The 13,973-nt window shown below is 44.6% G+C and overlaps 2 protein-coding genes across 2 annotated transcripts in view; one reads left to right on the plus strand and one right to left on the minus strand.

Annotated features, from left to right (window-relative positions):
• The window catches only part of LOC132978590 (neuropilin and tolloid-like protein 1), a 609,128-nt gene that overhangs the window by 275,524 nt on the left and 319,631 nt on the right, over nt 1-13,973 (plus strand). The window lies entirely within an intron of this gene.
• LOC132978586 (cadherin-18-like) overlaps nt 1-13,973 on the minus strand; it is a 102,583-nt gene that overhangs the window by 23,570 nt on the left and 65,040 nt on the right. The window contains exon 5 of the mRNA XM_061043803.1: nt 8,890-9,057. Within this exon, the coding sequence (XP_060899786.1) occupies nt 8,890-9,057 (168 nt within the window). The remainder of the gene's footprint in view (nt 1-8,889; nt 9,058-13,973) is intronic.

The raw sequence follows: 13,973 nt of genomic DNA on the forward strand, positions 1-13,973 counted from the left end.
ATTTTATATCCTGGCCATGCATAGTATTAATAATTGCATTTGTCTGTTTCAAAGATGTCAGGGAAGAGGCAAATGAGCATTCTTTCATGCTTCGCTCTGAAGGGTCAGCTCCCTAAAAAGGTTGCCAGGTCAGAGGAGGAGACTGTGGAGAAGGCAATAGTGGAGGCAGTAGATGAGCAGCGAGCAGCACCTGAGCAGAGCAGCGAGCAGCACCTGAGCAGAGCAGCGTACTACGGTGAGCGTATTGCATAATTTCTTGTTCTGTTCTCCTCTGCACTGTGTTACTGTGTACCTACTCTTAGCTTAGCTAAGCAGTTAGCTTTACAATGGCTTCTTTTTCTGTCTCTCCCTCTCCTGCTCTCTCCTGCTCTTCGTGTCAGATGTTAAGTTACTCCTCGTCCTCCTTTAGTGATAATGATACTTGTAAGAAATGTAGTTTATTTTTAGCTTTGGAGGCGAGGGTTTCTGAGTTAGAGAGACGGCTCCGCACCATTGAGTCAGAGTCATCGTATGCAGCAGTAGTTAGCCAGCCACCTGTAGCCGGTGCGGGCCGACATAGCTTGGCTTCCCCCCCGGTAGCTCCCGAGCAGCCGGGAGGCAGTGGCTGGGTTACTGTCCGAGGGAAGCATAGTCGAAAATCGAAGCACACGGTTCCCCACCAACCACTTCACGTTTCAAACAAATTTTCCCCACTCAGCGACACACCCGCTGAGAATAAAACTCTGATTATTTGAGACTCCATAGTCCGAAACGTGAAGCTAGCGAAGTCAGCGTGTATACCCGGGGCCAGAGCGGGCGACATCGCATCTCATTTAAAGTTGCTGACAAAGACTAAAGGTAGATTTGATACAATTGTAATTCATGTCGGCACAAATGACTCCCGACTACGCCAGTCGGAAGTCACTAAGGTTAATGTGGAGTCGGTGTGTACTTTTGCTAAGATGATGTCGGACTCCGTAGTGTTCTCTGGTCCCCTCCCAAATCAGACCAGTGATGACATGTATAGCCGCATGTCATCACTCAACCGCTGGCTGTCGAGGTGGTGTCCAGCACATGATGTGGGCTTCATAGATAACTGGCAGTCTTTTTGGGGAAAACCTGGTCTGCTAGCTAGAGACGGCATCCATCCCACTTTGGACGGTGCAGCTCTATTATCTAGAAACATAGCAGAGGTTATTAGTCCAAAACCTTGACAACAACACAGAGTTCAGACCAGGAGGCAGAGCTGCAGTCTTACACACTTCTCTGCGCCTCCCTTAGATCTGTCTCCCAGTCACTATAGCTGTAATTCTGAATCGAACTGTAGTTATACTATAGGTATTGTGTCTGTCCCCCGGCCCAGACCCGTTTTTATAAGTCATTCAAACGGCGTGGATCGTCAAAATCTCATTAGAATCAAAACTACGAATACGATTTTGCTACAAGATCGGAGGATTCACTACGGACTTTTGAACATTAGGTCCTTAGCATCCAAATCTCTTTTAGTGAATGATCTGATATCAGATCAGCACATTGATTTACTTTTTTTGACTGAAACCTGGCTGTGTCAAGATGAATATGTTAGTTTGAATGAATCCACTCCTCCCAGTCATTTTAATACTCATATACCTCGAGACACCGGACGAGGTGGTGGAGTAGCAGCTATTTTTAATTCCAGTCTTTTAGTTAACCCTCGACCAAAGCTAAACTTTTCTTCTTTTGAAAGCCTTGTTCTTAGTCTTCCACATCCAGTCTCAAGAACCTTTCAGCCAGTTCTAGTTGTTGTAGTTTACCGCCCTCCTGGCCCATATTCTGAGTTTTTGCTGAATTTGCAGAATTTTTATCAGACTTAGTCCTTAGCAGTGATAGAATAATTGTTGTAGGTGACTTCAATATCCATGTGGATGTTGATAATGATAGCCTTAGCACAGCTTTCATGTCACTATTAGACTCTATTGGTTTCACCCAGGGTGTAAACGAACCTACTCATCGTTATAACCACACCCTGGATCTTGTTTTAGCTTATGGAATTGAAATCCATAACCTTACAGTTTTCCTAGAAAATCCTCTGCTATCAGACCATTTTTTTATTACATTCAATTTTGTCCTACCAGAATTACCTCTGCCTGGAAGAGGTGTGCTCTCTAGAAGTTTGTCGGATAGTGCTGTGGCTAGATTTAAGGAAGCTATTTCAGCTGTTTTTGATTCAGTACCGTGTTTCAACCCAATTGGAAACTCTTATGATAGCTTTAGTCCCTCTCAGCTAGATCAGTTTGTTGATAGTGCAGTGGATTCGCTGAGAGTTACTCTGGATTCGATTGCTCCCCTGAAACAGAAGGTTGTCAAGCGGCGGAGAGTGGCTCCATGGTTCAACTCAGAAACCTGTACTCTGAAACAATCGTCGCAGAATTTTGAAAGAATAAACGATAGAATCTCGTTTTATCTGGCAGGATAGTCATAGAAGATATATGAAGGCTCTACGTCACGCCCGAGCTGGCTACTTCTCCTCTCTAATCGAGGAAAACAAAGGCAATCCTAGATACCTTTTCAGCACTGTAGCCAGGCTGACAGAGAGTCATAGCTCCATTGAGCCTTGTATTCCTCTAGCCCTCAGCAGTAATGACTTCCTGAGCTTTTTCAACAACAAAGTTCTAGACATCAGAGACAAAATTGGTAACCTCCTGCCCTTACCTGGTGCGGATACGTCTGATACGGCAGAGACAGTTCCAGGACCAGATATTAGTCTCGACTGTTTTTCTCCAATCGACCTTTCAGAGCTATATTCCATTTTTTCTGCATCGAAACCGTCAACCTGTATTTTGGACCCAATCCCAACCAAGCTGTTTAAGGAAGTCTTTCCCTTAGTTAGCAACTCTATATTAGATATGATCAATATGTCTTTACTGGCAGGCTATGTACCACAGGCATTTAAAGTAGCGGTAATCAAACCTCTACTTAAAAAGCCTACTCTGGACTCAGGAACTCTGGCTAATTACAGGCCTATATCCAACCTTCCTTTTATCTCAAAGATCCTGGAGAAGGTGGTAGCTAAACAGCTGTGTGACTTTCTCCATGACAACAGTTTATTTGAGGAGTTCCAGTCAGGTTTTAGAGTCCACCATAGCACTGAGACTGCACTAGTTAGAGTTACAAACAATCTACTTCTAGCCTCAGACAGGGGACTTCTGTCTGTGCTCGTCTTGTTAGATCTTAGTGCTGCTTTTGACACCATTGACCATCGGATCCTGTTGTACAGACTAGAGCATTTGCTTGGAATTACAGGGACTGCTTTAAGTTGGTTTGAATCCTACTTATCAGACCGATCTCAGTTTGTACATGTTAAAGATGAGTCCTCTATGCACACTAAAGTTTGCCATGGAGTCCCACAAGGTTCAGTGCTTGGACCAATTCTTTTTACATTATATATGCTTCCTCTGGGAAATATTATGAGGAAACACTCCATACAGTTTCATTGTTATGCAGATGATACTCAGCTTTATGTATCAATGAAGCCTGATGGTACCAGTCAGTTATGTCAGCTAGAAACGTGCCTTAAGGACATTAGGACCTGGATGACCAGAATTTTTTTGCTACTTAACTCAGACAAGACTGAAGTTATTGTGCTAGGCCCTAAGAACCTCAGAGAGACTTTTTCTAGTGATGTGACTGTCCTTAGTGACATCAGCCTGGCATCTAGCACCACTGTTAGGAATCTAGGAGTTCTTTTTGATCATGATATGTCTTTTAGCTCTCACATCAGTCAAGTTTCAAGAACAGCCTACTTTCACCTTCGTAATATATCCAAGATCAGGAATATCCTGTCGCAAAGTGATGCAGAGAAACTAGTTCATGCATTTGTTACCTCCAGATTGGATTATTGTAACTCTCTTTTGTCAGGGTGCTCTGGCAAATCTCTAAAGACTCTTCAACTGGTCCAGAATGCTGCAGCTCGTGTACTGACCAGAACCAGGAAATGGGACCACATCACTCCTGTCCTGGCTTCTCTGCACTGGCTCCCTATACAGTCTAGAATAGAATTCAAGATCCTTCTTCTCACCTACAAAGCTCTAAATGGCCAGGCACCATCTTACCTGAAGGAGCTACTAGTGCCGTACTGTTCCTCGAGAGCATTGCGGTCCCGGAGTGCAGGCCTGCTGGTGGTACCTACAGTCTCCAAGTGTACTATGGGGGGTAAAGCCTTCAGTTATCGGGCTCCTCTCCTCTGGAACCGCCTTCCAGCCGGGGTCCGGGAGGCAGACACAGTCTGTATTTTTAAGAATAGACTTAAAACTTTCCTTTTTGATAAATCTTATAGTTAGGGCTGGTGCTGGCATAGACCAGCTCTTAGTTATGCTGCTATAGGCTTAGACTACCGGGGGAACTGGCACCCTGAGCTCCCCTCTCTCTCTCTCTCTCTCTGTGCATATACAGTACATCATATTACTGCATGTATCTATCTATAAATCTCAGTCACTAACCACCTACTTTCCTGGGAGCTCTTGAGCTCTCCTAGGCTCCTCAAGATCGTCAGTTGACGGCTTGCCAGAACAACCCCCACCCCACCACTACCCCCTCCCCACCGGATCGTGGGTTGGCGGCCTGCCAGAACAACCCCCCCCCCCCCCCCCCCCCCCCCCCCACACACCCTCCCCTCCCCACCGGATTGCTGATGGACGGTCTACCTCCCCCCACCCCCTTGCTCTCTATCCCTCTTCCTGCATCTTATCCCATCTCTCCCCCTATCCCTTTCCAAGCCCGGCGCAGTCTAGGCCTGTGAAGACTGTTTCGTCATGAGCCGGGGATCCGGCCGAAGATTTCTGCCTTTTAATAAGGCAGTTTTTTCTTACCACTGTAACTTTTGCTGCTTTGCTAAAGTGCTCATGATGGATAGGCCGGATCTTTGTAACATAGCAATAAGTAAGGTCTTTTACCTGCTTTTTGTAACATAACAATGAGTAAGGTCTTTTTACCTGCTCTTTTGTAATGTTAACAGACAATGAGTAAGGTCTTTTTACCTGCTCTTTTGTAATGTTAACAGACAAAGAGTAAGGTCTTTTACCTGCTTCTTGTAAAGTGTCTCGAGATAACACTTGTTATGAGTTGACGCTATACAAATAAAAATTGATTGATTGATTGATTGATGAGGCAGTGGAGGAGACTGTGGAGGAGGCAGTGGAAGAAATGATGGACGAGGCAGTGGAGGAGACAGCTAGGGTGTCCGTAGGGGAAGAGTCAGTGGAAGAGATGGTGGAGGACACCATAGAGGAGACAGCCACTGGAAAAAGGGAAAAAGAGAGGAGTATGTGGAGCGGCCACCTATAGGTGTTCCGTTAAGAAAGAATGGTCAACCCAATGGCCATTCATCACAATGGGAACTACCAGCTCCTACTACTGGTGCTCTATCTGCAGGCAAGAGAACTCCTGTGCCCATCAAGGCGTGAGGGACATAAGCAGGCATATAGAAGGCAAGGGACATCGAACCAAAGAACAGGCTCTAAACTCAGCCAGCAGTGTTGCACAGTTCTATACTCCAGCACCTTCTGTTGGAGGCATGAGTGTACAAGAGGCCAAGGTATAGCACAGGAAAAATAAAAGGCTGGTGGCAATGTTTGATGTATTGCATTTTCCTTCAAATTGTTGGTTATATTACCATATACTATATTACCAGTTATTTAATCAATTGTTTCTGTTGCAAACCGGGAGAGCTGAGGTGAAAGTTGCAGTTGCAATGGTGCAGCACAATGTACCATTTGCAGTTGCAGACCATTTCAGTCCTTTGTACAAGGAATGTTTTAAAGACTCCCCCACGGCTCAGAACTTCAAGAGTGCCAGCACCAAGACAACGTGCATCATTAATGAAGCAGTGGCACCACATTTTAGGAAGGAATTGGTGATGAAGATGAGAGAGAATCCCTTCACACTTGTCACAGATGGCTCAAATGATACAGGTATGAGTTTAACAACAATCAGTAATTTGTGTGTTTGTTTCCATTTCTACATGTACACTCATAAAATTTCCCAACATGTAGGTTTAGTTATGCACCTTATTGTTGCAGGTCTAGAGAAGATGAATCCCCTCACTGTGAGGATATTTGACATCACCAAAGTTGTGCACAGATTCCTGGATATGTGCACCACCAGTGGGTGGAGCTGTGGCACAGCTGAAGTAATTTATCAAAAAATCAATGACACCTTGCAGGAAAGTAACATCCCTTGGAGAAATTGTGTAGGTCTCTCAATCGACAATGCACCTGTAAATACAGGGGCCAAAAATTAAATTGCAGCCAGAATGCTAAGGGAAAATGGCAGTATTTACATACATGGATGCCCCTGCCATATTATTCACAACAAAAAAAAAGTTCAAACATGTACATTTTATATTACCAATCTGTTAAGCCCAATGCCAAGTAAAAACGTTTGCTGTATAGTGTTGTAATAAATCTTTGATTTCATGTTTTGCAGATATCTGGATTTGATCCAGAGGATCTGACTGTGGATGTTGGGTACTGGTTTAAGGGCAGCAGCAACCGTAAAGGTTACCTGGCAGGTTTGTGATTCAACCAGCTCTAGTGTTATACAACAAAATTCAGACATTTTTTATTTGTTTGCTATTGATGTTATATATATTTTACAGAATTTTGTGACTTCCATGGGAGCGAGTACATGGAAATGCTGCTGCACATTTCAGTGCGATGGTTAAGCCTGGAGAGGTGTATTACTCGAATTCTGCGGCAGTATGGACCACTTACCAGCTATTTTAAATCTTTAAGTAGGTTGCTTATTTAATTGACAGTAGTACAAGTGCATTACATGAGACTAAATATTTACATTTAAGCACAACCTTTTTTTATTTACAGATGAGAAACAACCCAGGTTTAGAAGGCTGTAGGATGCATTTTCCAACCCCCTGACAGAAATCTACCTCCTCTTCTTCCAAGCAACGCTGCCAATGTTCTCCACACTGAACCTTCTCCTCCAGAGAGAAAAGTCCTCCATCTTCCTGCTCCATGGAGAGGTAAAATGGAAAGGTTGGGCGATCCTGCTGCCCAATATGTCTGCCTATTTTTTCATTGGCTGATATGTCCTTTTTCGACTAATACATGGAAATCTTTTATGAACTACAATTTTGCAGATGACGAAGTTCATCTTGAAACTGTGTGCGAGGTTCATGAAGCCTATAGCACTACAGGGCCGACAAGTCCATGACATCCTCTACAATGACCCACTAAACCAACTGCCAGGTAATGCTTTCAAGTCTCATAAGGAGATAAACCTGTATGCTCATTGTCCACAAATACACTTTTTTCTGAAGATTGTTGTTATGAGTTGAGTGAGATCTCTGATGTGATGGAAAAGGCATAAAATGTATATGTAGTCTATGGGTAAAACCCATAGATATTGTTTAAACTACCTGTACTTAATGTGCTTTATCGCTTTCTCTTCTCTCTCTGATAGGAGAAAAGCTGAATGTTGGCTTCACCACCAGAGCTACCCTCATCAGGCTCCTTGAGGCTGGAGACATCACACCTCAGGAGGTGCAGCTATTCTAGCAGGCAGCACTGGTGTTTCTGATCAGGGCTGTGGAGTACAGCATCAACAAACTCCCCCTGAAGGAGGCCCTTCTGAAGCACGCTAAATTCCTGGATGTGCAGCAGAGGGCTGAGCGTGGGGTGGAAGATGTGGAGTATCAACTCATTTAGATCCCCATGCCCCAAGATCCCACCACCTTTAATGTTGAGGAGTTTTGGGGGAGTATGTCCTCAACCAAGAGCAAGGTAAATATTTGGCACCACCTGACATACACATAATTAATTGACATAATAATAGCAAAACATATGAGTAATAGTTGGTTCCTTTTTTTCAAAGATGACTGGTTTGAGCCAGTTTGGGAGGCTATCTAAGATAGCAGCATTAGTTTTAGTGCTCCCACATTCAAATGCGGACGCAGAGAGGGTTTTCTCCATGGACGGCCTCAACAAGACCAAAACAAGAAACAGCTTGGCACTGAATGGAACACTTATGTCAATCATGACAGTCAAAATGGCTGGCCTGGAACCACAGTGTTTCAAATGGGAGCCACCAACCCCCGTGCTGGAGGCCTCAAAACCTGCCACTAAAACCTACAATAAACAACACTAGCCATAATCACACACACACACGCACACACACAATCTCCCACCAGGGAGGGCAGATAAGCACCCCTGCACTCAGAAATGTTGTCAATAAATAATATTTTACAGCGCACTATTTTACCCAAACTGTCGCTGCAGCCAAAATCTCACTCTGAACTCATTTCAAAACTTGAGAGCCCTGTCAATAAATAACGAGAAAAGGTACGCCTTGTCACTTTTTGGAGGACTTACACTTGTTAGCTAACAAGCTAACTGTCTAGCTCTGAAGAAAAGCAACTCATTGAAAGGACAGTATACTTAGATTAATCACTCAGCTGTCAGGAAGGTCTTCATCAACAAGAGATGAATGAGGAACTCAGTAACAGGTACAGCAGTCTCCACATTACAAGAAGAAGAACAAGAAGAAGCCAGCGCCAGGAGGCCGTCATCATCATCGTATCAGAGCATTGTGTAAATACATTTTTTCCCCCCCACAGTCACAGTCGTGAGTTTGATCTTTTTTTGTGCTTTGTTTTTCTGAAAACCTGAATGAGAAGCAGCTGGTTTAAATATTTGGTCTCATTCAGTGGATGTCTGTTGATGTGGAGTAACAGGGAGAGAAGAATGAAGCCCTCTGAGATGTCACTGTTGACGTCATGATAAACCTCTCTGATGCTCTGAAGCAGAAACAAGCAGACTCAAAGAGAGCTGACTCATCAACACCTGCTCACCTGCTGCTGTCACAAACAGAGAGAGAGAGAGAGAGAGAGAGAGAGAGAGAGAGAGAGGGATCACTCACTCTGGACAAACTTGGGAGGGTTGTCGTTGACGTCGGTGAGGGTGATGTTGACAGTAGTCGATCCAGACAGTCCCCCCACTGAGCCCGCCATGTCTTTGGCCTGGATCACCACGGGGTACAGGTCTCTGGTCTCTCGGTCCATGTTAGACACCGCAGTGCGGATGATACCTGCGGGGGAGGAGAGACAGATATATCAGTACATCAGTTTATTGAGGAAAAACAGTGTTTGCTTAAAGAGCCCATATTATGTCCTTTTTGGGGTTTGTATATTTAATCTATGTACCTACTTTTGTACGTTCACAATAGATAAAGTTCTAAAAAAGTGTCTGTTTTCATGTACTGCTCCTCCTTGCTCCCTCTACACTCTGAGTCCGTCAGCTACACTCTGTTGAGCCCCCAGTGTTAGACCCCACGTGGGCCAAGTCTGCTCTGATTGGTCTGCTGATCCGCTCTGTCGTTATTGGTCAGTTGCTCAGCTCGCTTCTCGGAAATTTCAACATGAGCTGCAGGGCTTGCCACTACGAGCCAATGAGCTTAGATCAGTGATCTCACACTGACAATGACGTCGCACTGACAAATTTTTATCGAGGGGGCTAGAACCGAGCGTTACATGCAGCTAATGCTACAGCTAACAGGAGGACGTAGGAGAAGCCGCGTTTCCGCAGACTTTGAATTTTTGCACATAGATGTGCCTAAACATGCACAGGACACTTGGAAAACACACTAAAGAGCAGATAAAACCAGAAAAAGCAGAATATGGAAATAAATTATTTATTTTTCACTGTCCATCCATCTATTATCTATTCACTGGAGAGCTGGAGCCGATCCCAGCTGTCATTGGCCGAGAGACGGAGTTACACCCTGGACTGGTCTACAGCCAATCACAGGGCTGACTTATAGAGACAGACAACCAGCCACACTCACATTCACACCTACAGACAATTTAGAGTCAGCAGTTAACCTAACGAGCATGTCTTTAGGCTGTGGGAGGAAGACGGAGTACCTGGAGAGAACCCACACATGAACGAGAGAACATGCAGACTCCTCACAGAGAGACTCCTGTCAGACGAGGGTTGAACTATTAGTTAGAGTTGTTAGTTTATTTAAATTGGAAGTGAAGACGGTGCTCATAATCACATTATGTGTGCTGTTCATTAAAGGTGCACTATGTAGATTTGGGAGTGAAATTTGAAAGTTGGAGAAGTGAAACTTTTCAATGCTATATTTTCTGAACTAAAAACACAAACTTTATTCAAAGTTAAAAATGTGTCCCTGGAACACTGTTTGGAGCTAAAAATCTACAAGGAGGGTTACAGTTTCACTGTTTCGGGCCCTCCACCATGACTTCTCTTGTAGCATTTTATCTTCAAACACTGTTACATGGACCACATGTTCCTCTGAGGACAGTTTATGAACATATAGCACAGTATCTGTACACTTCTCCAACTTTCACATATCTCTACCAAAAACTTCATAGTGCACCTTTAATAATACATGGAAGCTAAATGTTGACATGGATATGAAGTTCTGTTTGTATGTTTGAACTGCGTTGACGTTTAAACTCTTTGGAGCTGATTCACTCAGAATGGATCAGAGCCGCTTCTCATCATGTTCTCCCTCTATCTGCTCCGTCTCAAGGTTTATTTCAGCGTAAAGCTCTGAAGATATTCAGGCACAAACACGCCCATAAATTCGCCCTGCTCTGTGCAGTTTGCTTTTGTTTAGTGTCTGAATGTGGAGAGAATCTGTCTGCACGGAGCTCAGACGATGAGCTCAGAGGGAAGGGGAAACTTTTTCAAACTGTGAAGTCAGATTTGATGTAAAACAAGTGAAGTGAAGTGAAGTGAAACTCCAAGAAAAGAAAACACACGTGCAGCCTTGTCAAGCCTCCTTCAGATAGTCTCCTCACACACGTGGATGAAGCGTCGAGCCGCTGACAGTCACTGATTTAACCCCCGGCTCACTGTGTTGCGGTTATTGCTCCAACTGCTCGTGGATATCAGCGCGAGTGTTCGGAATTACGTTCTTTTTTTTTCTTTTTTTTGTAACAAGTCTGTTTGCCCATAAAGGGGCAGATTTTCCCCAAATGATGTCATAAGGTCTCATTAAAACACTCAAACATCAGCACAGAAAGACGCTGTTCGCTCTGCAGCACAGATAAGGGAGCATTTAACCCTGTGTGTGTGTGTGTGTGTTTCTGTGAATAAGACGGTGTCTTTTTGACTCTTTTCTTTTTGCAGGTTAAAGACGTAAACACTTTGCATTCCTCTTGTGAAACAGTCCCAGCATCCTTCTTAAAATGCGTCCAATCAGCTGTAAGAATTCACATCAAACAGACGACAGAATCCTGAAACTGAACAATTTTTAACAAAGCCTTGAAATGCAGAAACTAACAGAGACTAACACTGAACTCTCTGCTGACATCTATCTTTACACTCCAACATGTAAAAATATAAACACTGCTCCGACTCAACACATACACACACACACACACACACACACACACACACACACACACACACACACACACACACACACACAAATAACCCTTAAACATGTCTCTGTGTTCTGTGAGAAATTATCATTTGGAACAATCTTTGCCAAAAGAAGCCCGAGAGACTCGTCAAAACGACCTGGACCTGAGGTCTGAACCAGGACTGGTTCTAACAAGCACAGTATGTCCACACACACACAAACAGGCACACACACACTCACACACCTCCCACACGAGATGCAGACAGTGTTTAGCCCGGAGGCTCTGCTCCACTGCATTACTCGCTTCAGAGGCCAACAAAGCAGAGAGCCATCTGGCCTTATCAGCCCCTTTAGACTGAGCAGAGCAACGCCGTGCAGCCTGGACCGGACAGGCAGCGCACATTATGCACCTGTACCGGAGTGAACGCAGGACACACACACACACACACACACACACACACACACACACACACACACACACACACACACACACACACACACACGCACACACACGCACACACACACACACACTCTGACAGAGTGACAGAGAGGGGGATGTGTGAGAGCAACATGGAGGACAAAAGGAAGCTCTGAGTGTTTGAAATGAGTGGAAGGGACTGGCCTGTGAGAGGGAAAAGGGCCAGAGGGAACCGGAGGAATTCAGCTAGTGTTGGGGGGGCGGGGGGAAGCGCTGCACTCTCCTGAGCCGGGCACAAAGCTGCACACACGCTTCTGACTCAGAAGACGTAACATTCAGAACATGGATAGGATTGAAAAAGAATCAAAAATAGTTTGCAGGAGATTCAGTCTGGAACACGGTGAGTGCATGTGAATAAAGAACGGGTTGGGAGTGATATATTTTTGGGCGTCCCATAATTAATCCCACTTTGGGCCGGGGCGATGCCAGACCTTTCAGAGCATGATGGACTGGGGCTCTGAGAGGTGGAACTGCACTCTATGAAAATGTAGGACACTGAAATACAAAGTAAGACACTAGCAGCCTGCAACACAGACATAGTTGATGTTGGTTCCAAAATGTGGGTTATTTTCTGCCATTTTATTTTCTCGTGTGTGTATGTTTTGTTGTGTGTCTGTATGTTTTGTTGTTTGTGTGTGTGCTGTGCATAAAGCTCCAGGTGAGAGCAGCAGACAGCTGATTCAATGAAAGCAAACAGTTTTCCAGCCGTGTCAACCTGTGGGCATTTAACCCCGTCCTATTAGACGTAGCCTATCCAATTAGTTTGTTGTTTGTGGACACAGTAGGATGTTGTTCTACATCCTGTGTTGACATTATTGAGAATTGTGTAAATAAACAGATTGAGATATCTAAATTGGAACAACAATGGACTTGGTTTATTCCTTTGAGCTGAGCAGGTGGCAAAAATCTATTCAACATAATCCCTCAAGTGACGCTTGTAGACAAATTGGTTTTCTTCACATTGGTCACTACAGTTAATTTTAAGATAAGCCCCGCCTCTGACAAGGCAAGTAGCCAATCATCATTAAGGGTTTTGGAATGGCCAATCAGATTTGATTATTTTATTTTGTGGACATCAGTGGAGAGATGTCAGAGTGGGGCTGCTCTGCAGGGAGCGCACCAGAGCAGTTTGGTGCCTTGCTTCAGGGCACCTCTCCAGCTGCCAGACCGCACCGGGACTTGAACACTGGTTTTTCACTGTAATCCCTCTAACACAGACAAGAGAGAGGAGAGGGAGACAGAGGGGAGAGAGGAGAGGAGGAGATCGTCCTTGGCTGCAGCTTGGAGAGAACGACAGATATCAGAAAGAGAGGAGAAGAGAGGGAAGTGTAGCATACATAGAAGATGTGATGTTCTTCATGTGTTCTCCCAGTGGACAGTCTGGATAGTTTATAAAATGAACTGCACATTCTGCTACTATATAATATATCTTACTGTATTAGAAGATGGAAACATTCAAGCATCAGAAATCATCAGCAGGGAAACGTCATGAAGACTGAGGAGGAAGTCAAGACTCTGAAGATGAAATGTGAAACGTGTTATTGTAATGGAAGAAGAGGAATCACTTTGAAAACATGGCGACTGTCAATTCTGTGTCGAGTACATTTCACCATCGACGGTATGTGAGGAGCATATGTTCAGCGCACTTCTTCCGTCGTTCTGCCTTTTGAACTTTCACTCTGCTTTCACAGCAGTATGATGTTGGTGCTGCAGTGTGTGTGTTCACATTGAGTTCCAGCCTTACCAAAGCACACACACAGCTTCACACACACACACCAGCCTGCCCGCTCTGATCTTACACACCACCACCGCCTCGGCCCCTGTAATCCCTCTGTAACCCCTCTGTAACCCCTCTGTAACCCCTCTGTAACCCCGCCATTCAGCCTTCATGCCTTACATGCTGCAGATGAAGCGTAGAAGGGGCGTTAACATCCAGCCTTGAACAGGAAGTGTGTGTATGGAGGCTGACAAGGGCAACCGACCTGCAACAACATGCAAGAGTCTGAAACAAGTTGACGTGGTGATTCTGATGCAGTGTTAGAAGGTCATGAAGATGATATATTAAAGAGAGGAAATGATCATTGTATGTCTGAATCCTCCAGCTCCAAACACTTCAGAGTCACAGTCCATC

Source organism: Labrus mixtus, chromosome 8 (genome assembly GCF_963584025.1).
Source record: "Labrus mixtus chromosome 8, fLabMix1.1, whole genome shotgun sequence".
Classification (NCBI taxonomy): Eukaryota; Metazoa; Chordata; class Actinopteri; order Labriformes; family Labridae; genus Labrus; species Labrus mixtus.